The 26,707-nt window shown below is 41.6% G+C and overlaps 1 protein-coding gene across 1 annotated transcript in view; it reads right to left on the minus strand.

Moving 5' to 3' along the window:
- The window catches only part of wnt9a (wingless-type MMTV integration site family, member 9A), a 28,353-nt gene extending 13,148 nt beyond the window's left edge, over positions 1-15,205 (minus strand). The window contains exon 1 of the mRNA XM_026910264.3: positions 15,057-15,205. Within this exon, the coding sequence (XP_026766065.1) occupies positions 15,057-15,151 (95 nt within the window). The 5' untranslated portion in view covers positions 15,152-15,205. The remainder of the gene's footprint in view (positions 1-15,056) is intronic.
- Positions 15,206-26,707: the final 11,502 nt, after the last annotated feature.

Here is a 26,707-nt window from a genome sequence, read left to right on the forward strand (position 1 = left end):
TTTATTTCCCAGTTCAGAGAGTCTCTAATCTCTAGTTTTCTTCTTGTCCAGTTTGGAGTGTCCCTAGTTTACAGGTTCCTAGTTTCCTTTATTTTTTTTTAGTTATAATTTTAGTCATAATTTCATTCTTCCATCTTTCTAGTGTCCTTAGTTTACAGGAGCCTAGTTTCCTTCTTGTCAATTTGTAGTGTCCCTACTTTCCTCCTTCCTCTCTGGTGTTCCTACTTTATAGGTCCCTAGTTTCCTTCCAGTCCAGGTTAGAGTATCCCTAGTTTTCTTTTTTCCCTAGGTTTGTGGTGTTCCTGGTTGGTACTCTGACATTGAACCTCATTTATTACATGCTCAGCCATGTGTCTCGTCCCAGAAATCGAACTGATTTGGTTAAAATGTGGTAGCTAATGTAATGTAATAATATATGATGAGCTAGTTAGCCAGATAAGGGCATTACTTAGAGAAGTAGACTTAGAGAAGATGAATGACTAAGTAGCCGTACTCCTTTTCCTCCACGATAAAGTTTCTAATGCAGCACATTGTGTTTGTGACCTCGACAAAAAGTCAGCAACTTGTTGGCGAAAATTTCAGCTATGAGCTGTGGTGTTCTCCCTTCACTTTGTATGTAAATAACGTTATTAAATCCATTTTGGCTAGCGTCTTTATTGTGTGAACCGCGAGGTGACTTGCACGTGGTAAGCAGGAGAGTTATATGACTTCTCTGTGCTGCTTGGTTTTAGTGTTTCAACATACCTGAGTGTTCCTGATGCTGAAAAGATTGTCGCTAATTAACCCACCTAGTAAAAATTGCTGTACCAGTAACTAGATCGTGACTCGGAGGATGTGTCGTGCTGGAGGTAACTGAATAAACACTAACAGCCTGGACATGAAATCTGCTTCGGGCTACGGAACTGTGTGATGATTGAAATTTTATAAGGATTTTCCACATGGAGACATGCTGATGTAGAGCAAAAGGCGGGTTTTGCAAATTCAGAGTTCCTGGTGGCAATTTTTCCTTCTTATGGCAGGTTTTATGAAGGTGCTTCACTACATTTAGAGGACGTAGTCGATGTGTCCTTCCTGACCTTCAGTGGCCCACACTCCTCCGAGCGTCCGTCACGGTCCACAGTGTAAATGAGGCCCACAGGACTTTGTGCACGTGTCTAAGCTTGAGGATCGTACATTCTTTCCAAAAAAAAAAAAAAAAAAAGGTGTTTGCTTTTCTCCTGCACTTTGACAACGGGGACGAATTTCGAAGTGGAAACCAGGCAAGTCACAACTTGGGGGTTTGGGGGATGCGAGTTTAGAGGCATTTATTTTTAAAAGGGAAGGTACATGAGACACGCTCTGTAATGGGATGACAAATATGATGAATGCATTTAAGTTCATAGTGTTATTCATATTATTCCAAAAAGTCCTGAACCAATAGGGCTCAGTCCGTGCCTGTGCTGACACAGCAGCAGGGACCAGATAGAAATTTCAGAACGATGACGAAACAAAATCCATTTCTCCAAAAACGTGTATGAGTCAAGCATCTGTTTTCATCGAGTATCTTCAGTAAAGATTTATACTTTTTTTCTTTTTACTGCATGTCGCAAGCAGCTGTGTTTAATCCTCGACTACGAGTAATGTGTATCTTGTTCGTGCTGCGATGTGCTCACACCCCGAAGCGAGAACTCGAGAACAAAAAGAGGATCGACGCGTCTTTCTTCTGCTCGTTCTTTCTACGTGACGTCCATCATATATCTGCTGCACAAAAGCGGCTGTAGAACTAGAGCCATTTCAAATGCAGAGATCCGCTAATCCCTACGCCCTCCGGCTAAACACTCCCTCCCACTTCTGCAGCTTTACCTTTTTACCCACAATGCCACAGGGGCGGGAATGTACAGGTGAGAACTAGAGAGCATTCACAGTGATGAGAGAAAGTGTGTTTGTTTGTTGAGTTCAGTTTACTCTTTAGTCATCACAAAATATCATTATATAAGGGCGAAGAAGGATACGACAATGCAACACACAGTTCCACTAAAACTTGCAGAACTTTTCTATCTTTATAAACACCCTGAAAATTCTCAGAACATTTATGTATTGGTATTTCAGTAGAGTTGATGATTCCATGCGTTTGCAATGGATATCAAGTTCTAGGTGCTACGCCAGCTTGTCAAATTAATCTTGTAATAATGCGTATCGCGTATTTATACGTAGCTACGTATAAAGGTTCAGGTAAGAGATTAAGCAGGTATGTTTTGTTGTCTGAATCACTTTTGCACTCTGAAATAGAGGTGAGTTTGAGCAATCCCACCGCTCCCACAGTTATTATTTATTATAAATCTGTACCTGCCCACAGTATCAGTGTTTTCTAACAAACTCAGTTGGCTCTATTTTTGAAAATATAAACAAATTAGTGATTTAAATCACCATCAGGATAAAGAAGGTACTGCAGATGGATAAATGAATGAATGAATGCAGTAAATACATTTTATCCAGATTCACGCCTCTACTCTGAGCAGATAAGACTTCTGGTTTGAATTGAAGCAGATAATAAGTGCACACATCTCTGTCCATTCATCTCTAAACATTTCTTTATTCATCATCTTCATTAATTAGAGTAGAAAGGTTAAATTAAAAAAACCTTCCCTGTCTAACCTCTCTAGTTCTCTCTATAGTTAAGTCTACAGCTATACAGCTGAAACACTTTGCCGGGTTGCATCCAGACTGCAGTCCACCAGGTGATGACCTGTGGTATACTGGAACAGCTACTAAGATGGTGAAGGTGATTCAACCAAAGGAAAGTGTTAAAATCAATACCGAAGCGCAGACTAGCTAACAGTCACGGACCTGTTCTAAAAATGAGCTTCTCTCAAACAGGTCGTGTGGAAAATATCACGCTGAGTTGATGATGAATAACCGAGCACGTCAACACTGTCACGAATGATGTTCGTACGCCAAATCTCCTCCACAACACACACATACACTGCGTTCAGGCCCTCCTGTCACCACGGATTTGTTAAGTATAGAGCTCTGACTGAGCCCTGAAAATCTCAGCCTGATGTCATTACACACAGATCACTGTATGAACACACACACACTGACACACCGACACACCGACACACGCTTGCCGGAGTCCTGATTGGTCAGCGCTACATGTGGCTACGAGGGGAGCTTTTCTGGCCATGTCGCCAGGCTGCTCACTTTCCCACAATCCCTTGCACATGTATTTGTGCCTCCCCATAAATGTGGAAATGAATAGGAGTGATATTACTCTGAGTCATGCCCCTTTTCTCCTGTGCTAATGTTTTAGATGTTGGCACAGCAACACGCTGAGCGTGATAGGAAAATAAAACAGCGAAGGTTTACGTTATCTTTACTTATCTCTAATCTTTCTTCATCACGGCTGTTTGCTCAGCTTGGCCCCTTTTTTGCCAACAGTGTTAATTACACCTGGATGGAAACGTGTATTTACAGCATGTAGACAGAATCTGTGGACGCGAGGGTGCGTTCAAAAACATGCACTCTCTCCCTAACAGTACTAATAATGTTAACAACGAAATCATTACAACGCTAACAAGTCTAACAATAAATTTGAATTTTAACAGTAAACAATAAATTAATGAAATTTAATAACATTAAAATTCCAGCACTAACAATACTAAAACTAACAATACTTAAAATAAAGTACTACCACTTCCAGTACTAACAGTACTGACAACACTAACGTATTAACACTAACAATACTAAAAAAATCTAACCATACTAAAACTAAAGTACTAACACTACCAATACTAACAATACTAACAATACTAACACTACCAGTACTAACACTACCAATACTAACAGTACTAACACTATCGGTACTAACAATACTAACACTACCAATACTAACAGTACTAACACTATCAGTACTAACCCTATCAATACTAACAATACTAACACTATCAGTACTAACACTACCAGTACTAACAGTACAAACACTATCAGTACTAACACTACCAATACTAACACTACCAATACTAACACAAACATTACTAACAATACTAACATGAAAGTATTAACACTAACAAGACTAATAGATTAATAAATACTAGTAAAGTCAAAGTATACTCCAGTGCACTTGACCAGTAAAGCACGATTCTGAACAATACTAAAATGAACAGTACTAACCATACTAACAATAACAATAACATCACTCAATACTAGCTTTAACTATTCTCCAGAAATTAGCAACAAATCTCACTTTACATTAAAACTAAGAGTACCGACAACACTAACTCTAACACTACAGTGTTAACACTAACAGTGTTAGTACTAACACCGACAACACTAACTCTAACACTACAGTGTTAACACTAACAGTGTTAGTACTAACACCGACAACACTAACTCTAACACTACAGTGTTAACACTAACAGTGTTAGTACTAACACCGACAACACTAACTCTAACACTACAGTGTTAACACTAACAGTGTTAGTACTAACACAGCAACACTAACAACATTATTACTAAAAGATGCTACAGAGATAATTAAGTAATTTCAGTTTCCGTCTGGTTGTTGGTGGTTTATTTGTACAGCTTTGGTGGTGCTCGTTAGGGCTAACGACTTTTAAATTGGTGTGTGAGAATCATTATGGAGCTGTAATGAGGAGTGAGGTCATGAAGATGAAGCCACACACACACACACACACACACACACACCATGTGAAAAGCTATGTTAACCACAGCTAATCCCTAAGAGCCTGCTACAGTGATGTCTGGAAAACACACACGCTGATGGAGAGCAGTCAGCACTGAATACCAGCCAAGAGAGTGACAGTGAGCTTCACCTCCGTTAGACATGAGACGGCCAACAATAACATGCACACACACACACACACACTAATCACACATGCTCATCACACACACTCATCATACACACACATACATACATACACGCTAATCACACGCTCATCACACACACTCATATACACACACACATACACGCTAATCACACATGCTCATCACACACTCATCATATACACACACATACACGCTAATCACACGCTCATCACACTCATCATATACACACACATACACGCTAATCACACGCTCATCACACACACTCATCATATACACACACACATACACGCTAATCACACGCTCATCACACACACTCATCATATACACACACACATACACGCTAATCACACGCTCATCACACACTCATCATATACACACACATACACGCTAATCACACGCTCATCACACACACTCATCATATACACACACATACACGCTAATCACACGCTCATCACACACACTCATCATATACACACACATACACGCTAATCACACACGCTCATCACACACACTCATCATATACACACACACATACACGCTAAGCACACACACTCATCTCACACACACTCATCATATACACACACATACACGCTAATCACACACACTCATCACACACTCATCATACACACACACATACACGCTAATCACACACACTCATCACACACTCATCATACACACACACATACACGCTAATCACACACGCTCATCACACACACTCATCATATACACACACACATACACGCTAATCACACGCTCATCACACACTCATCATATACACACACACATACACGGTAATCACACGCTCATCACACACTCATCATACACACACACACATACACGCTAATCACACACACTCATCATATACACACACATATACACGCTAAGCACACGCTCATCACACACTCATCATATACACACACACATACACGCTAATCACACGCTCATCACACACTCATCATATACACACACACATACACGCTAATCACACGCTCATCACACACTCATCATATACACACACACACATACACGCTAATCACACATGCTCATCACACACACTCATCATATACACACACACATACACGCTAATCACACACGCTCATCACACACACTCATCATATACACACACACATACACGCTAATCACACGCTCATCACACACACACTCATCATATACACACACACACACACACACGGTAATCACACGCTCATCACACACACACTCATCATATACACACACATACACGCTAATCACACACGCTCATCACACACACAAACACGCTCATCACACACACTCATCATACACACACACACACATACATACACGCTAATCACACGCTCATCACACACACACACACACTCTCATCACACACACTCATCACATACACAAACACACACATATGCTTATCACACGCACACTCATCACACACGCTCATCACACACACACACACATCACATACACTCATCACACACTCATCACATACACACACACGCTCATCACATACACACACACACTCATCACACACGCTCATAATATACACACACACAAACACACATGCTCAGCACATATATACATCACTACACTAACATACTCTACTAAACATTAACACACTCTAATAAACACTAATATACTGTACCACACTCTAACGCACTGTAATAAACACTAAACTGCACTCTGATAAATGCTAACATAACCTACTACACTAGCCTAACTAGCTAACTAGCTAATGAACGTGACTAGCTAGATATTTATCTAGCTGGAGACATACGGTTAACTCTGAACTAAACGATTAGCTGATTATTAGCACACTGTTGCGTTTTGGCAGATGGCTAGCTCAGCTAGTTGAGCCAAACTGTGTAATTGCATCAGGTATTTTATGCTAATCACTATGTCAAGCTGAAAAAGTGAATATAAGCAGCGTGATGTCTTATGATCAATTTTATATAATCATTGCTACCCCTAAATTCCATTAGCTAGCTCATTAGCTTGCTAATTAGAGAGTTCTGCTTTAACAGCCTGGTTGTGTTTGTTTATGAGCTGAGAAGCTCGTGCGCTAGGAAACATTAGACTAAAGTTTACTTGCTAGCGAATTAGCATGCTAGTAGGTTAGCAAGCTGATGGCTCGCTCGGCCGGAGTGTGTATGCTGTAAGAACGCGCTCGAGCTTGCTTTGAACGGTCCTCAACCCCCTCGCAGGGTTAACCTGGGCTAAATTAATACCAAACACATGCCAATCATTCTCTCCAGCTGCTGACCCCAAACACACCCCACACACACACACACACACACACACACACACACACAGCTGTCTGAGTCGAACCCAAAACAAAGGCAGATGTGGGGGAAAGTGTGAGACGAACGACAGGCTTCACATTCCTCTCTCTGCTAATGCTAACTGTTCGGCTACTGTGTTAGCAAACTCGTCCTCATTCTGAGTCAAACAGGGCGGAGTTTACATCTGATCAACTGCAAACTAGTGACATCATGTGACATCACCACTAGCCTTCTTTCATTCACTAGCAAACTAGCTAACTGTAAGCTACTTGAACCCACTGATTACCTTGTTATCATTAGCACTGTGCGTTAGCTATTTCCGCTTTATGCTAAGCAGTAGATCGAGCTGCAGAAGTGCAAAGAAAGCTTAGCGGTGGTGTCACATGATCAAGGCTGTGATTGGCTGATCAAATTTCACTTAAGCTCCGCCCATGGATGTGTGTTAGTGTTGTGTAACCTCTCGCTACTCATGCGTCTTTCCATAGTTTCCAAATACTTGCTAATTAGCTAATTAGCTGCTAGCATGTGAGATAATTGCTTTCTGTATAAATACGCATTTGTCTGCAGTCGCTCTACAAACTTACTGAGACGTTTCCCAGACTGTGTGTGTGTGTGTGTGTGTGTGTGTGTGTGTGTGTGTGAAGGAAGGAAAAGTCTGTTCAGTGTCAGTATACATACAAAACACACACACACACACACACACACACACACACACACACACCCCACACACACACATCTCTCCATCATTACTGCCATTCTGCCCTTCTGTTTCTGTCTCTGTCTTTCACGCTTTTTCCCTTTCTGTCTATTTTCTGTTGCTCCCTCTTTCACTGTCTCTCACGTTTCTGTCTCTCTCTGTCTCTCTCTTTTCTCTCTGTCTTTCATGCTCTCTCTCTCTTTTCTGTCTCTCTCTGTCTTTCATGCTCTCTCTCTCTTTTCTCTCTGTCTCCTGCTGTCTCTTTTCTGTCTCTCTCTGTCTTTCATGCTGTTTCTCTTTCTCTCTATTTTCTGTTGCTCTCTCTTTCACTCTGTCTCTCTCTCTCTTCTCTCTCTCTCTTTTCTCTCTCTCTTTTCTGTCTCTCTCTCTCTTTCTTTCGTCTATCTCTCGGTGTCTGTTGCTCTCTTTCTGTCACTGTCCCTCGCTCGCTCTCGGTTTCTTTCTCGCTCTCTCACTGTCTTTTTTTGTTGTCTCTTTGTTTTCCATCTCTGTCGCTCTGTCTATCTCTCACTTTTCTGTCTGTCTCTCTGTCTCACTCTGGACGTTCTGAATAGTTAGTGTTAGCTTGTGAGTGTGTGATGAAGAATAAATGGATGAAGTGTGTGTTAATGATGTAATTATCATGTGTTAGCTGAACTAACGCTAAACTGCACAGCTCTCCGTCCCTCTGTAGCCGGACAGCGATGTCATGGACGGTGATGTCACTGATTTATAACGGCACCATAGGCAGGGACAAAGGACGGAGTAACAGCAAAAGACATATTTGTGTGTGCAGATCATATCACAGCGTGTGTGTGTGTGTGTGTGTGTGTGTGATCATCTAAGGAACAAAGTGGCATGGAACTGCACCACAGCTTGCAGAGGAGAGGTCACTGGCAGAAACAGGAAGTGACTCATTAGTGACCTCTGCTTTGACCTTTGATCTGCGTTCATGACATCATCCAGAGCAAAGATAGAGAAAGACGGGTGCGACTAAGCCGAGTCTCCACACACACACACACACACACACACACACACACACACACACACACACACACTTAATCATACATTTCAAACAACAAACAATTCAAACTATCACTGAAAAGTCGAACACGAGTTTTTTACTGTCTCTCTGTCTGTCTCTATCTCTCTTTCTCTCTGTCTGTCTTTATCTGTTTCTTTCTGTCTCTTTTCCCCATCTCGTGCCCCTTGCTCTCTCTCTCTCTGACTCTCTCTCTCTCTCTGTCTCTCTCTCTCTCTCTCTCTCTGTCTGTCTCTCTGTCTCTCTCTCTGTCTGTCTCTCCATCTTTCTTTCTCTCTGTCTGTCTCTCTGTCTCTCTTTCTCTCTGTCAGTCTCTCTGTCTCTCTCTCTGTCTCTCTTTCTCTCTCTCTGACTCTCTGTCTCTCTCTCTCTGTCTCTCCATCTTTCTTTCTCTCTGTCTGTCTCTCTGTCTCTCTATCTGACTCTCTGCCTCTCTCTCTCTGTCTCTCTGCCTCTCTCTCTATCTGTCTGTCTGTCTCTCTTCATTTGTCTCTCCCTCACTCTCAATCTGTCTCTCTGTTTCTTTCTATCTCTCTCCCCTTGCTCTTTTCTGTCTCTCCCCATCAATCTCTCCCTTGCTCTCTCTCTCTCTCTCTCTCTCTCTCTCTCTCTCTCCCTTTTTTTCTGTCTGTTTCTCATGCTGTCTGTCTGTCATGACACTGTAACTTCATTGTAGGACCCCGTCAGTGTCCCCTATTGGAAACTGTTCCTGTAATAATTACGCAGCTGCCCCTCCCCCATCACCTCACTTATACAATACGCCATAAACTTTATTTTATCTAACGCAACTCGCTCACAATTCAGAAGGAATCAAGGCGTTACTGGTCTCGTCTTCCTGTGTGTGTGTGTGTGTGTGTGTGTGTGGTGTTCCCACTGTCCTTGGGTTACAGAGCGGGAGGTGCTGAGGGAGAGACGGCTCACGCTCGCTGCGCCCCCCAGTGGAAGACAGAAATCTGAACCTGAGCGTCAGTCTATAAAAACTAAACACAGCGGGACAGGTCAGTGTGTGAGGAAGTGGGTGAGGTGTGAATATTCGAGTGTGTGCTTGTGTATCACACACACACACACACACACACACATTTCTATAATGCCACACAAGTGCCTGATTTAGCTAGCTAGCTACTTATTTAGCTAAGTCGTTAGATCGTAAGTTAAGGGTCGTATTCAGAGCTGGCGTCCAAAAGTTACGTCAGTATTTACGTGGGGAAAGTTGCTGGTATTCAGAGTCGGGTTACGCAGCGGATTAAGTGGATTTTCTGAGCGTCATTATTATTTTTTTTATCCCACATTTCCAGGTGTGAAATTAAGTGCCTTTAAATTCCAGGTTTATCCAACATCCACAGTGATATAGATCCAACGATAGTACATTTTGTCTCTAGTACTTTCGCTCTCTCTCTTTCTTTTCCTCAGGAATGTTTCAGTAATGACATCGCTGTGTTTCCCACCCAGCTGGAGTGTGTGTGTGTGAGTGTGTGTGTGTGTGTGTGGTTCACCTGCCACAGAGGGGGCCAAAGGGGGAAAAAAAACCCAGAGTACTCGCATTCCTGCGGTGCGGAGGACAATTTGAGCGACGGATTGACTTGGCCGGGAGAAGGAGAGTGTGTTTACGTTTCTCTCACACCCCGGGACACGGGGAGAGTCGGGGTTTGGAACAAGGCCTCGTCCCAAATCAACTCATAAAACCCTAGACTTCCTGCTAGTGCGCACTCGACACTCTGCGAAGTGTGTAATTAGGATTTTTGGGTGTGCAGCTGTGACTCACGTTGTGTCGCTTTGCCAAGTGCACTTCATGTCGCGCCTCCGTTGCCGGATCGAGACGCTCGAGATAACATTCATCCGAAAAACGTTCAATCACACTCGGAACAAAAAACTCCCTGAGCACTTATAAAGAAACCTCCCTATTTTTTTTTTTGCCACACGCTTGATCAAAAAACGACAAAGAGCAAATCAGTGCTCATTAGGGAAGATAAGGCTGAGGGTGCAATGTGAACTGCGCACTTCTCTCTCCTAATGTGTTTCCTATAGTTTGTTTTCACAACCTGATAACGAGGACGTGCACTTCATCAAGACACAGTGCCGAAAGCAGAGAGCTTCAAGTGCTCTTGAACAATAGCCGTCCACTCTCGCACGCTCACAGCGCAATATGAAAAATCATAAACAGGCTGCCCTAATCATTTCCAGCCATTCAGATATGAGTAAGAGAGACAAATGACCCTAATTTGTCATTCCTCAGAATCTAAAAAGTGTCTACTTCCTTCAGGATATCGAGAAAGGATTCCGTCCCAAATCACATATCCTTCCTTTCCTCAGTGTGCTTGTGCAGCTGTTAAATTTCTTATCGTGTGAAACTTAGTTTATGTTCTTTTATATATATATATATATATATATATATATATATATATATATATATATATACTTTTTTTCCACTCAGAAACACGATTGTGGAATTGAATACGAGAAATTAATTAACAAACAACCTTCAAGAGTTGAAAAAATTAATTCAAAAAGAACCGTTCATTCACACTTAGTCACTCTGTGCTAAACAAATTGTTTATGAAATTAATTTTTGAAGCAGTGAAGCAAATAAATCATTTAATTAAAGTTAAGAGCAAATGAACTGGTCACATTTGATTCACAACTCAAACTGCTCACGATTCATTTACGTTAAGAGTCATTTTTAGAAAAAAAACGATTCCTATCTATTCATTACTATTTATTTATTGTCTTGTTTCCTCTTCAGGTCACAACTTTATAAACTTTACACCAGCTGTACTGTGTTCAGTCTCGCTGTGCTAAATGAAGTGTTTGTTTACTGAACGGCTGCTAATAACAAGAACCAGCTGTTTTACAACAAACCGGAGAATCGAAGTGAATCTAAAATTGATTCACCTGATTCATTTTAAAAATTGAGTCTCTACGATGAACAAATCTCTCATTTATAAAAAGCTCCCACTAGCTCAGAGTGTCGGAGCAGTGACGTAAAAGTATCACGTTAAAACATTTTATATTTCATTACAGTTCACAAAGATCAAGTTGGTAAAGTGAGTCATAATAAACATCATAACACTCCACCAATAAACCGAGAACCAAGAGCCATTTACTTGGAAATGATTCTTTTCTATTCATTACTTTTTGTTTACATTGCTGTTTTGTTTTTAAAGTGTATTTCCTCATGAGATCACAAGCTTATAAGCTTTATAAAATAGTCTCGCTGTGCTAAATGAAGCATCTGTTTACTGTTTACTGAACGGCTGCTAATAACAAGAACCAGCTTTTTTTTTTTTTTTTTTTTTTTTTTTTAACAGCAAACCCCGGAGAATCCCTCAAATCGATTCACCTGAATCTTTTTTTTTCCACCATTCCACCATGATCGACTCACATTGAGTCTAGAGCGGTGACACAAACAAACTAAAGTTCACTTGTTAAAGTGAGTCGTAATAAACATCATTACATTCAACCAATGAACTGACCGGATTTTGATTCACAGCTCAAATTGATCAAGAGTCATTTACTTAGAAAGAGTCGTTTGAAGACAAAACAATTCTCTTTGTTACTATGTATTCAAGTGGCTTTGTTTTTAAAGTTTATTTCCTCATGAGATCACAACTTTATACAACTTTAAAAACTTTATACCAGTGTGTATTCAGTCTCACTGTGCTAAATGAAGCATTCGTTTAACAAGAACCAGCTGTTTTTGCAACAAACCGGGGAATCCCTCAAATCATTTCACCTGATTCGCTTTAAAACAGAACGACTCATCCATGCTGTTTTTCCGTGTGTGGTTTGGATGTGCTGAGTGTGAATACGGTTGAAACAGGCCCTCGGGGAAGCTTTCATCGCAGATAAAAATCTCTCCCTCCTCACCCTACCCCCTATCAGCTCACACGTGACACAATATTTAGAGATCTGTTACGCGCCTTTTGTTACGGCTGTCACTCATTAGCAAAGACAACAAAAACACCTTCGAAGGAAAATCCTCTGGCTACTGGAGATGAAGATAACACCGATCCGATTGTTGTACACTCCGTAACAGGGAGCACTTCCACCTCGCCGGAGCGCTCGCACTGTCTCTGAATCCGGACATGAACAAATCATTTTTAAAGTTTATTTTAATAGCGCGCACACACACACACACACACACACACACACACAGACGGAGAGGTTTGTGTTTAGTGTTTTCACTGCCGATCGCTCGCAGCCAGGGTTTGGCCCCGAACATGTTGGAACAAGTGCACAAACGGCGTTTAGGGTGATCAATGAGATGCTTCTTTAAACAAGCCCAGATCCTATTATGCTCTGAAAGATCAGATTCGTGCAGCCACACACACACACACACACACACACACACACACACACACACACATATATATAATAGGGCTAGGAAAATAAATACCTAGGCGTTCCCACTGTGCTGCATCTCTAATCGCACACCACATGCGTTTATGTAAGATATGAGACGGGGGACAGCGAGTCCTCTGAGTCTTGTGTACTTCACAACATGTGTGTTAGAGTTACACACTCACATCAGCCACTAACGCTAACCATTCAAAACACACACACACACACACCATCATCATCATCACCATCATCACCATCATCGCCCTGCTGTGAGACTTCAGTCATCAGAGTTGAAATGAAATTAAATTTAGAAAGAGATGGAGATGGAGACAATAGAGAATAAGAAAAAGACGGGGTAAATGAGATAAGGAAAAAGGGAGAGAGAATAAGACTAAGAAAGAGAGATTGAAGGAGAGAGTGATGAAGAGAGGAAGGGTGAAAGATAGATAGAATAAGAATGAGGGAGTAGGACAGTGAGAGATAAAGCAGGAGAGAGAAATAAAGAGGAAATAATGGGGAAAATGACAGAGATGGAGAGAATGAGAGAGAGAATGAGAGAGCGCATGGAGGAAACAAGTGCAAGAGCAACACAATGATAGAGAGAAATGAGAGGGATCAAAAGAGGAACAATGTGGAAGATTAAAGAAGAATAGAGAGAGAGATTGAAAGAGTAGAAAAGGATATATAGAGGTAGGAGAGAGAATGGAGAAAATAAGTGTGTTAGAGACAAAAGGAAATGAGAACAGGATTAAAGAGAGAGGGAGAGAGAAGGAAAGAGAGCATGGAGGAAACAAGTGCGAGACAGACAGTAAAGGAGGGAGAGAGACAGTAGAGAGGAATGAAGAGAGCAATAGTGTGAGGATAAAAATAGAGAGAGAGACAAAGAGTGGGTGAACATGAGAAGGATAGATAGAGAGGTGGGAGAGAGAAAGAGAAAGACGAGGGCGGCGTGCATGAGAAAGATTAAGAATAGAGAATGGGGTGAAAATGAGTGACAGACAGGGAGAGAGAAGGAAAGAGAGAGAGAGAGCGCAGACAGAAAACGAGTGAGACAGACTGGGAGGGAGAGAAAGCATGGAGAAAACAAGTGCAAGAGAGACGGAGTGAAGGAGGGAGAGCGAGATAGAGAGACAGAAACGAATGGAGAGAGAAATAACGAGAGAGATTAAAAAGAGTAGAAGGATATATCGAAGGGTGGGAGAGAAAATAAGACAGGATGGAAAGAAAGAGAACAGAGTAAAAGAATGAGGAGAGGGAACGAGTGCATGAGAGACGGAGATCAAAGAGAATGACAAGAAAAAGAGTGAGAGAGCAGACGGAAAAGAGTGCAGTGTAATTAACACCAACTGTGTTTAAAGACTGCGCTTATTTTCCCAAATGTGCTGTTAAATGGTCAAGCAAGCATCACTTTCAAGTTTCTCTCTCTCTCTCTCTCTCTCTCTATCTATCTCTCTCTCTCTATCTCTCTGTTTAGATTTCATGGTGCTTTTGTGAAACCTGGCTCTGAAATCTTATAAACACTTATAAACAGTTATTAACTCTTATAAACTACTCTTAAACTCGTATTAACTCACTAACACCATGAGATTCCTCATCCAGCTCTCTAACACACCAACACCACACCAAGACTGTCAGTGATCAACCTGCTGTGCACACACTCGACCCAGCTCACACACACACACTCGACCCAGCTCACACACACACACACACACACTGCATAAATGAATAATACAATAATAATAATAATAATAATGAGTGGAATATCAATACACAGCTCATGTCCACTTGCACAGGATACTTCACTCAGACAGCCACTAAAGTTCCACCAGAGACCCCACACAGCTGCAACACACACACACACACACACACACACGCAGGTCCGTACCCGAAGTAGGCGTGGGACGGGGGCGGGAGGCTGCACAGCGCCGCTATGAGAGTGAGAGTGCTCCATGCCCGCACGGCGACTCGTCCATCCGGCATTTTGCAGCGTCTCTGCAGCAGACCATTGCGCTCCGTCTGAGCTCCTGCTCCTGCTGCTGCTCAAATCACACACACACACCGACACAGCTGGGATTTATACTGCTGGGGGCGGGGCTGAAAAAGAGAGGAGGTGGGACGGCTCCTCCCACAAACTGAGAAACAGAAAGAGAGAGAGAGTGAGAGAGAGAGAGAGTCTCGGGGAGAACAAGAAGAAGAGGGAGGAGGTCTCCAGTCCAACTCAGCTCACATTCACATTTCTGAGCGTCCTCATCTTTACTTTACACCACAGCGTTGTGGAGTTCTGGACTGTGATTGGTCAGAAAGTGTTGATTAGTTTTCTATACCAGCAGCTCTGTAGTAGTGCCGATGCAAATCACAGGTTTATATTAATGCCATCATTCTTATGTTATCATAAACAGATTAAAAATGTGTGTAATCGTTGATATGGTGAAGTTTTTCTGAACTGAGAAGTTTATTTAACATTTATGGAAGGAGTCTCCAGTGTCAGCACTTTGTAACAGTCAGAGGTAAAGCTGTAACTTTACGTTTTTTTGACATCTTCAGGACAGGAGTTTACGCTTTATGGTTTCTTGGTAACATGCGTAACAAGCTGCATTTTTTAAAAAGAGAGACAAAAGAGAGGCTGGTGAGAGAACGACTGTTTATAGCTGCTATAACGTAAGTGACAATAGGAACTAACTTGTTTCCACTTTCATTAAATGTAACTATAAACAGATAAAAAGTATGACATGTCCTTCTTTAATAAATAAAAACTTAAATGAATAAATAGCTTAAATGAATAAAATTGCTGTGGTATAAGAGGAATAAAATACTCAGGGACATGCTGTTATATGAAAATAGTCAACTTCACTGTAACATAATACTGATCTAATGTGAAAATGGTGATGACGGCCATTCAGAGTGCACTTCAAAGTCTGTTTTTTTATGAAAATTATGTGTCCTGTGTTTCACTTTTCCTCCTCTTGTTGTTGGTCACATTGTTTGCTCCTTATTTGCATAAAGTTAAACTTCCCACTTTGCATCACCAACGGTTATGGGTACGCCAGGGTTGGAGGCAAACTCTCCATCAGTCAGTAAATTCTTTTAGTAGGGACTGTTTAAAAGAATCTCTAATTTTAAGTAGATATTTTTCAGCAGGTATGCTGGTATGACCATGTGAGGAAAAAAGGAGGGAAACACTGATATGAAATGGTGGCTAAGTGTTAAAGTTGAGGAGTTTTTGAATTTACAATAAATAAGAGTTTACTGCTGGACCCTTGACCAAAACACTTACACATGCTCAAGTTTCTACCATATAAATAAATGTAAAAAGGAAAAACAGAAAATGTTGAAGAAAAAGCAATGAGTCAGAGACAGAACAGCAAAGATCCAGTCAATCCTCTCCATGTGTCAGTAATGGTCCTCACTCGCACCGTCCACCATGTTATGTTTCCCGTTGAGACTCTGCTGTGCACGTTTTTGCTTCCCTTTCTCACTGGAGCTTTTTTCCTTTCTTTCTTTTGTATGTGTGATGTTTGTTTTGTGCCTGTCTTTTGTTTTATTGTTTTAATGTTTTTGTTCGCTGGTTGCCCTTTGTGGAGGAGCTTCAGTCTCAAGTCTGAGTGGCGGATTTGAACTGGCCTTGATGTTGCATGAGTGATGAGTGACTGCTGGCTGCGAATTGACTGCAGCACGTGATTGCTTTTGGCAATGGTAGGGAAGTTCGCTCTGCTCTGCATCTTTAACTTTCTGTTTGTGTTGTTTGGTGCCGTTGTTCTGAGCAGTCCTGGGGCTGTTTGGTCCTCTGTGCCATGACATGTCCATGGCGGCACTTTAGCCGAATGGACTGTGTGGGCTGTTCCAATGCTGGCCATCAGTGGGACCATCAGTGCCCATGTTTGCCATTTGGTTGTTTGATCACTATTTTGTTGTCTTTCTCAAACTAACGTGGTTTTTGAGAAAGCTGCTTTACAATGATGGACAGAGTAGAGAGGGGCTAATACTTTGTGCAGGACAATAGTCAGTAATTGTACACATAGAAAGTGTACAATGTAGGTGGATTTCAAGAATACTCAGCAGTGTTTGGAATTATTTAACTAGACTTGCAATTATCAAGGGACTGTAAAAAAAAAAAAAATAAATTCAGCAAATGCTGCAACTGAAAGAAAATCAGTACAGAAAAAACACAACTGTTTTAGCTATACAGCAATAAGAGCTTATACAGTACATCATGATAGTCTATGTGCGCAATATTGTTATCACAAGCATTTCTAGATACCGTCACTATGCATTTCTTTCTATGGTAGATAAAAAGTCAAATATCAAAGGGCAATGTAACAACAGCTGACTAAGACAAAAATAATTGGTAGTAGCTGTAGATTGCAAGGACACAGCCTTCCAATCATCACTGATTTACCTACTGTACACACTGTACACATTGTAAATGCCCTGTTCCAGAGTTATGAACACGAGCGTTTCCTGTCTCTCGTCTTGCATGGTTCACTCCTGATCTGTTTCTCTGATAAATCAGTAATCATTAAATCCTGCTTGAGACAGAGCCAGGTGCACTCGAGTCATGTATCAGCATTCATGGAAATGTCTGATTGTGCTTATAGCATGCTTCAGAAATTCATCTCATTCATGTCTCTAATACAGAGTCAGAGAGACAACAGAGAGGAACAGTGTAAACCCACAGGACCAGGTTACTAAACGTTCTACCTTCCCAGTTCTTCTTGCCAGAGGGAGGCAGCTTGAGAGCCAGCAGAAAATGGTGTCCAGAGAGCATGTTTTAAAGTCACAGCTAACATTTAGCAGAAAGAAGCATTCACCATCCCAAAGAGAAGGTCCTTAGGAAATAGACAGTTCAGCTACAGCTCTAATGACTGACTATCCCATATGGTCTGATGAAGCAATGGTGATTAGAGTGAGAAGAGAAAGTAATAAAGTGTATAGAGCAGCTCTCTGAACATACTTCAGTCCCCGCTATCCTGCAGAGACACAACATGACTCAAACCATCCTGAATGCCTTATACCCAGAGAACCTGTCATGTGGTACAACTGGCTCGAATAACTCCTCAGATCAAATCAGTGGTGCATGTGGTCTGATGTTTCTTCAGTTCCTTACTCACAACTTTCTTTCCCACCTGCTATTACAAACACCTACAAACACCTGTCAAAATAAATATCCCTGAAAATACAACTTTAATTTATGCATCAACCTGCAGGTAGGACTAGTTAAAACTAGCTATCTAGGAAGCTACCTAGGCTACACAGTTCACTGGCTAGTTTTAGCTTGCAAGTAATCTCACCACAAACTGTTGTTTTTATTTATAAAGTTTGATAAAGTGATACTGCTGTTTATTTAGCCAAACAGAGATGATGTAAACAGAGATGATCTGGCAAGTGTCATAGCATTTTACCAACCTATCCAGTCATGCAGCACCAGTAGGTTTACACTTGAAAGCCCTCAATGACTACAAATTATGCTCATAAATATGGCAGTTTCAAGAAAAAGGTCATGTGACTGAAACAGGATTTACTCAGCTTTGTGGTATACTACTGGAGTGTAACGAGCCCAGTCCAGCCAGCAAGCCAACCTCTTCCCACAGCTCACAAAACACCCTTGGCAGCAAATGAACATTGTTTCTCGCTTATCACCAACTCCATATAAGACTCACCCATTCATCAGTTCCTTGCACAGCATTGCATTTCCCCGTGTGCTCTTGCTCTGCCACAATTTCCACTTATGCTATTGCCTGTGTCACTTGTTGTTTTGATTCGATTCCTTGTCTTCTGTTGCTCAGCTCAGCTCTTTTCAAGTCAAGTCAAGTGGCTTTATTGTCATTTCAACCATATACAGCTAGTTAGTACACAGTGAAATGAAACAATGTTCCTCCAGGACCATGGTGCTACTACTTTTATGTCAGCATATCCGGATTTTGTAATTTCTGTTGGTAGCTCCCTTTCAGGTTTGTTGGGTTTGTTTATTTCCTAGTTCTATTCTATAGTGGTTTAGCTCCCACCTTGGTTTAATTATAGTGTTTACTTTTTTGCTGTTGTTTGTATTGTTTGTTGGTCTTAATAAACCGCTACAGTGTCCTCTCTGTCAGTTTGTGTCTTTCATTACAGAATGCTGTGCCAAACCACAACAGATGCTGCAGGAAATGAGTCCGGTTTGCAGATAGAGTTGACCAGTTTGGAGTTGATATTTCAAGCTCAACAACAACAAATCAGTCAGTTACAACATCAACTCACTCAACAAGTGCAGCAAACTAACCAACTTGCTCAACTGGTACAAACTCTCAACCAACTATTGGCTATGACTGAATCGACTCAGTCTGTGAATCTGGGCAGGGTGAGTCGACTCCTTCCCACAATTAGAAAATCTCCAAACCCGAAAAGTATGATGGCAAAACAAGTGAATGTCTCAGATTTTTGCTACACTGTTCACTGTTTATCACTCATAATACTTAAAAGTCACAGACTCTTACAAGATTGCATTTATCATCTCACTGTTCACCAGGAGAGTGAGAGACTGGGCCACAGCCATTTGGGAAGGACAGGAGAGGAGACTGGGTTGTATGAGCAATTTTTACTACCATGTTCAAAACTGTGTTCCATCATCCCTCACAGGGCAGGGCGTCAGGAGAAGAACTTTTTAAATTCCGACAGAGAAACCAGTCAGCAGAAGAGTATTCACTGACTTTTCATACACTGGGATCTCAATCTGGATGGAATGACAAGGCTTTCATCTCAAACTCAGAGCTACATTGGGAGATAGCCTGTCGTGATTGTGCCCTGACTCTGGACCAACTGATTGGCCTCTCAATCCACCTTGACCAACTGTTACTAGAACGCACTCCAATGACCTCTGTGCCTCCCAGAATCCAAAGGTAAAGTTATGTGATGCTGAACCCATGGAGATTGATCAGTCACACCTCTCCAAGGAGGAATATAATAGTCGCATACAGAATGGGTTATATCTCTACTGCAGTGCGGCAGGCCATCGGGTAGCTCCATGTCCTGTGAAACCTCATTGACAGAGTCCCTGAGTTCTGGAAATACCATATCTCCTTCTAATTCCTTGATTGTGGATGTAAAGTTAAACTGGAAAAGTCATTCTATAAATGTTGCATGACTGATCGATTCTCATGCAGCAGGAACCCCATCTTCAAGTAAAGGGATTAGATGGTCAACATTTGGGTCCTGGGAGGGTGTCAGAGAAAACAATAACACTGTTACTACAAATTGAAAAAAAAACATTTGGAAATATCTACTTATATGTGTTTGGATCACCTGGACATTCTGTGGTTTTAGGATTTCCATGGCTCCAACAACATGACCCCATCATCAACTGGTTGAGAGATGAAATCATCAGCTGGTCCCCCAAATGCTCAGACCGTTGTCTCCAACTCCAGTGAAGCTCTACATCCATAGAGAGCCTGGCAGTCCAGGGGTTGGAGTGTGTGCCCAAAGAGTAACAACATCTGGCAGCGGTTTTCAGCAAGCAAGCTGCAACCAAACTCCCACGTCATCGATCATGGGACTGTGCCATTGACCTGTTACCCGGGACCACCGCTCTGAGGTCTAGAATTTATCCCCTGTCCATCAGGGAGATTCCCCCTATGGGTGAGTATATCCAGGAGGCCCTCTGACAGAGGTTCATCAGGCCAGCCTCCACAGGTTTCTTGTTCGTGGCCAAGACGTTTTGACTGTAGAAGACTGAATCAAGTCATCAAGAAATTCCACTTCCCCCTGCCTTTGGAGCCAGCCACACTGGAGCAAGTGTGGAGAATGCATTTTTACAAAGCTGGAACTGAGGAGCACGTACTCCATGACATGCTCCACAGGTACATGATAGTCTACATTGATGATAACTTGGTGTATTTTCACAGCCTGGAGCAGCATGTGTATCACCTGAATTATGCCTAGCCTTCATGCTAATGTTGAAAGGTTTGTTTGGTGGAGGTAGAGCAGTTTTCTAAAGGATATTGTTTGATCCCTCTCCCAGGACTCCTGACTGCATACCTAATTACCAAAGCCCTGTTCCATCATGTGTTCCTAACAGAGGACACTGTGACCAACCGAAAATTCATGGAAGCACTGAGGGCCAACAAGAGTCGCGGCAAGAGTCCTGAATCCAATGCCTAGGTAAAGAGACTTAACCAGGAGCTTGGGTGGTATCTGAGCAGTTACTGCATGGACCGCCAGAACGACTGGTGTAGGTACCTGCCCTGGGCCAAATATGCTCAGAACTCTCTGGTCCATTCATCATCTAGACTCACTCCCGTCCAGTGCTACCTGTGTTACCAACCCCTATTGTGTCCCTCATGTACATCTGGAGAGAGCCTTCAGATGACAGAAGGGCAGAGTAGCTCCAGGGTAGCTCCAGACCACAGGCTGGGACAGAGAGTCTGGCTATCCACCAAGAACCTGAACCTCGGTTTACCCTCCAGGAAGTTGTCCCCAAGTTTCATAGGTCCTTTCAAGATCATTTGCAGGATAAACCTGGTAACATAAAGACTTCAGTTACCTCCACAGTTCAGAATCTTCCCGTCATTTCATGTCTCTTTCCACAGGCCTGTTGTTCCAGGACCCATGCAAGACACTGCCCCTGCAGCATGCCACCTCCAGCCTTCACCTTGGATGGACAGCTAGCCTATGCAGTTAGGGCCCACCTTGATTCCCGTAGGAGAGGGGGACACCTCCAGTATTTGATTGACTGGGAGGGCTATGGTCTAGACGAACGCTCTTGCATCCCTGCTGAAGATGTGTTGGATCTACTTCTGAAAGCAGAATGACCCAGTCATCCTGAGCCCAGAGCTGGAGGCCATCTGACTAGCAGGGGTGCAAGATGTCAGATGTCGCCTTAGGGGTGGCTCCTCAGGAGGGGACTTCTGTAGTGTGCCCTCTCCAAGCCAACCTCTTCCCACAGTTCACACAACACCCTCAGCAGTGCGCACCCAGTGCCCCTCCTTGCCAGAATACTAACATCGGAACACTGTTTCCCACTAATCACCAGCTCCATATAAGACTCAACCATTCATCAGTTCCCTCCGCAGCATTGCACTTCCCCATGTGCTCTCGCTCCTCCACTCTTTCACTTATGCTATTGCCTGTGTCACTTGTTGTTTTGATTCGATTCCTTGTTTTTTTTTGTCTTTTATGTCAGCGCTTTCCCTTCCTGCTGCCTGATGAGATGCAGGTGATCATGACTCCTTCTGCCTTCTAGACCTGCCTGATCCATCCTAATTCCTCTACTTCTCCTCCTTCACCTGAGACTCACTCACTGCTGCTGAGGATGGCCCCACATGAATAACCTAAAGTTTGCCATGAGATTGCTGTGGATGGTACCACACAGATACCCTAAAGTGGTTGTGGATAGTCTCACTTGGATAGCCTAATGATTACACCTACTGAAAACAGTTTACACTTAAGTCTCATTCATTATTCAGGGGATAACTTCACTTTGGATTCCATAGAAATAAAGCTAAAAACTCTACTGAAAAAAAACTGTGCTTATACTGAACATCCTTTCAACACTGTACTTTTTGACTTTGTAGCATACAGCTGTGGAGGAGTAATGACTCACAATCACTATCACAATCACTGATCGCATTATCCAGTGTGCAATGTATTACTGATCATACTGTCTCTTTTGAGTCTGGTTCCTCTCAAGGTTTCTTCCTCATGTCATCTCAGGGAGTTTTTGCCTCTGGCTTGCTCATTAGGGATAAATCCAAATCCATATTTCCAAAAAGCTGCTTTGTTACAATATCCACTGTTAAAAGTGCTATATAAATAAAATTGAGTTGAAATTGAAGAGAGAGAAAGCAAATGTGTATAATTAAAGTGTGCTTTATATGTGTCTTTAAAGTCGGAAACAGTAAAACAGGATAATCCATAATTAGAAATTGCGAAAACAAGCAAGGGAAGAATGGAACTTGGAAACATCTTAGACACAACAGGATATAAATAGACAAACTAATCAAGAACCAATACAAAACAGCTGGACACAATCAGGCAACAAGGCCAAAGAGGCTTGAATGAGTGAGTGATGGCGTTCCATATATTCCCACCTCACACCCAGTGTTCCCGGGATAGACTCCAGATTCACCACCACCCTGACCAGGATGGAGAGGTTAGTGAAGATGAATGAATAAATGAAATAACTAATCACTATAACAATAATTAGAAGCTATTAGTGTGGTATTTTTGTAATTGTTGGCAGAGACAGTTTGACAGACAATGAGAGCTAGTATGTTACAGCTTATAAACACTTAAAATAATACATAATTAGTGATATTAATAACAACAATGATGAATCACCGTTATTTTTTTTATTTTTTTGCAGCGTTAGTTGGACTGGTGTCAAGAGTCATATATTTCCAAAACTGCAGATGTTTTGGCACGGTTTTCAGTAAAACTTTAGGCGAAGCTCTAGGCGTTGAGGCGGCGTGTGTGTTCATAGCACATAGACATATTTTTCTCATTATTCATGTTCGCTTAAGTTAAACATTGTCCCGCAATGTCCCATGACCTTTCTGAAAGTGCCTTTCCTTTTTCTTTTATCCTTCTGGGTTTTTTTTGTTGTTGTTATTGTTTTTTTATGATTCAGACAAAGACCCTGGCATATGTTCAGCTACAGTGGCTGTGATTTTTTTAATCGTTTTTTTTTTCTCAGGTAATTTTTTGCAGGATGTAGATGAAACGTTTTAATCAGTAAGCAAAATAAATGATTGAGCCTCGTAAATCTGGGGGAGAAGTTTGCTTTGGCAAGAGCACAGGAAGAAAAGACTGTCCACTGGTTTTATGAATCTTGTTTGATGTAAGGACACACATGAGTACACTTTTAAGGCATAAGCCATATTCTCCACCCATTTATACAAGACTAAATGACACACGGATACTAAATTACCACCCAGAACCTGATATAATTTGTTATAGGAAAAATGGCTGCTGCTTGAAAAAATAATTAATTTTTGTATTTCCTTAAATGCCTGAAATCAGGAACTTTGGCACTTGATCTTTAAAATTAGATGCTGTTTAGAAAATGCTGTTACGCTCCACATCTCAGATCTTGGTGTGAGTGAGAAGTGTAGACTGGTGGGAATTTTTTGCACTGGCGCCGTGAGTGATGTGAAATGGCTGGTTAATTACGTGAATGTGTCATGCCTTGTTTAATTACATATGTGAATGTTTACTCAAGACATCATGGTGGAAATGGGATCTGCATGCACTTTGAGGTAAATCATCCAGTTGTACTGCTATAAATTTAAAAGCAGACTTCTGGATCAATGAGACGCAACACTACCAAGGAAGAAGTACAAATGGAGTTAAAGGTGTGCTGGTGAAGAATTTACAAATGAGGTGTAAATACCTGAGGAGCAATAAAATATAACTGATAGTTGTGTTCAAAGCCAGTGAATCATACAAGCGTGAAAAAAAAACACAGATCTGTGTTGGAATTGGTTGGGTTTAGCCCTCTTTCTGTAATTTCATCCATAAATCAGGATTTCAAGAGCCTGAGGCAATGAGTATTACAGGGTCCCAGAGGATAACCACTTTGTTTTAATTGAAATAGCTAGTAGCATGTTTGTTATACAGGCTTCTGATGCTTGGGGTAAGCAAGACTTACACATGTTTATGGCTCAGAAACACAAAAATGGCAGAATCCAACTGTGTGTTCCAACTGTCCAACTGTCACACCACATTTTCCCCGTGCTGGTTTCCTATCTGGTGATTCAAAATCAGGTAATCACGGTCCTGATGGCAGTTTTTTGGGATTTCTATTGGCTCACATGACCATAGCTTGTAAATTCACAGGTTAAAGTCGACATGCCAGAAAATGAAAGTAGCTGCTAATAGAAGCACATCCCTCTTTCACGCACCATATCGTTTTAATTTGGTCTGACTACTGTTTCAGCTGAGAAAGCATAAAGGTATTGTTTCCAGGAGTCTCCCATATTGCTCCCTATTGTTGGGTTTATCCTTCCTGTCAGTCATGTTGTAGACACACCCCCATGGATCTTTTACTCCATCCCCATTTCTTACTGCTCAGAATCACAAACATGGTGAAATGCAGCTATTAAAACTAATGATCTCAATCATTAGAAATGCGCAACGATGATTAAAAGAAAAAAATAAGTAAACCTGGGAGCTGCTTTTTTACAGATAGAGGAATGATGATGCAGTTGTTATGCAGTTGTTAATGATATAAATAATTACTGTCATAGAAACTATTTAATTTGTCATCACAGTAATAAATCAGCAAATCATTTGGCATTGTTATTTCTGATGTAATTTTGTTAATTTTGTTAATGTGGATAAACTCCACCAGTCACTGGAGATTTCGGGAGGTGGGTTTGTCTTGTACAGTATGTGCACATGGATGGGAAGCAAAAAAAAAAAAATTCTGTTAATGTTGTTCAAACATGAATACACCTAACCTAACCCTAACCCTAACCCTACACCTCATCATACATCATATTCATACAGTTCATTATAAATCAATAAAATTGTGGCTCCTTTCATCACAGGGATCACAGCCTCAAAATGAGATTGATGAACTGATGATGAAGCTGCCGCTTCTATCTGCTGCCAGGTTTCTGTTTACAGACAGTCAGGTTTTGCTGGATCATGGAATTATCAAGGGATAAAAAGTGAAGGGTGCATGAAATTGGCTTTGACACAACATCGTCTGCTTAGAACAGAGAGAAAATTCATCTTGGCAGCACTGATGCTAGCACAGGTAGGGAGTGTACCTTATGGTTCCAGGGCTCTATATGGTCATGGTGAGGTCATAAAATCTTAAATATATTGTATAGTAAATATATTATATAGTATGATTTCGGACTAATTTAAAAAACACATTTTGAGATATTATGTACTAACCAAATCCAGATTTGGTTGTGTGTGTAAATTGGAAACATGGAATTAAAACATGGAGTCTGCCGGCTTACGTCCAAAAGTTAAGTCAGAGTTTCTGTGGGGAAAGTTCCTGGGATTCAGAGTCGAGTTATGCAGCTGCTGTGGATTTTCTGAGCTCCACATTCGGATTATTAAAAACACACCTCCAACGCTGACAGATTTTTCTTGAGTAGAAATGTCTGAAACGATGTTTTTCAATATTCAATTTCAATTTTATTCACATTCCAGGAAACACAGAATAAGGAGGAATTGCCACTGGTCATAACATCTTGGCATCAGATGGAAGCGATGTTTTGTTTATGATCATGTTTACTTAGCTTCAGCTTCTGATTTCTCAGAACAGTTACACAACTCCTTCAAACTGGATGGATCAGAAAGATAATTATTTCTAACGGAGCCTTAATTCTAGCCCTGAGCTGTTTCACTAGCCTCGCTAAGCTTCTAGGATTTTGATTCAGCTCAGCCGGTGCACCTGTAGGTGGAACTCTGCGTTTGTCATCATTTTCAGGGAAGATGTTTTCATGATGTAGACACTACAGAGCTCACGTGTGGATACGGGCTGTCGCAGATGAAAAATGGAGCGGGATGAGGGCAGGATTTGTGCTGTGGGGGTTTATTAGCATTGTG

This window comes from Pangasianodon hypophthalmus, chromosome 4 (assembly GCF_027358585.1).
Source record: "Pangasianodon hypophthalmus isolate fPanHyp1 chromosome 4, fPanHyp1.pri, whole genome shotgun sequence".
NCBI classification, from domain to species: Eukaryota; Metazoa; Chordata; class Actinopteri; order Siluriformes; family Pangasiidae; genus Pangasianodon; species Pangasianodon hypophthalmus.